The sequence below is a fragment of the Pygoscelis adeliae genome, unplaced genomic scaffold (genome assembly GCF_000699105.1).
Source record: "Pygoscelis adeliae isolate BGI_AS28 unplaced genomic scaffold, ASM69910v1 Scaffold591, whole genome shotgun sequence".
NCBI lineage: Eukaryota > Metazoa > Chordata > Aves > Sphenisciformes > Spheniscidae > Pygoscelis > Pygoscelis adeliae.
The window spans coordinates 291,577-291,982 of NW_008824069.1; the positions used below are offsets into that span (position 1 = coordinate 291,577).

The 406-nt window shown below is 67.0% G+C and overlaps 1 protein-coding gene across 1 annotated transcript in view; it reads left to right on the forward strand.

Moving 5' to 3' along the window:
* The window catches only part of STAT6 (signal transducer and activator of transcription 6, interleukin-4 induced), an 8,421-nt gene extending 8,031 nt beyond the window's left edge, over positions 1 to 390 (forward strand). The window contains exons 20-21 of the mRNA XM_009334170.1: positions 10 to 24; positions 94 to 390. Coding sequence (XP_009332445.1) covers positions 10 to 24; positions 94 to 289 — 211 coding nt within the window. The 3' untranslated portion in view covers positions 290 to 390. The remainder of the gene's footprint in view (positions 1 to 9; positions 25 to 93) is intronic.
* Positions 391 to 406: the final 16 nt, after the last annotated feature.

Consider the following 406-nt stretch of genomic DNA (forward strand, 5'->3'; position numbering starts at 1 on the left):
CGCCACTGCAAGCTCCCCAAGGTGGTAAGCATGGGGGGTCAGCAGGGGGGCCGGGGGGGCTGCCCCGTGTCAACCCGCCACCTCTCTCCCCAGGATGCCACCCAGCATGGACCTGCCACCTGGCTCAGACTTCGACCAGTTCCTGCAGGAGATGTCCCTGGAGGGCCCTGCACTGTGCCCCCCTTTCACACCCTCCCTGCAGCGCAGCAGGTACCCCAGCCCCAATGCCTCTTGCTGGGGGCTGGGGGAGTCTCGGTGGGATGACAGCGTCCGGCCAGGGCATGCATGAGGAGGCTGTGGGGCTGCTGGGGGGGACGTCGGACTGTGACCCCTGCCACAGCCTTGTCTGGGTTCCTGGACTTGATATGACTTGTGCTGAGGTGGAAACTCTGGCAGGGGGGGGGGG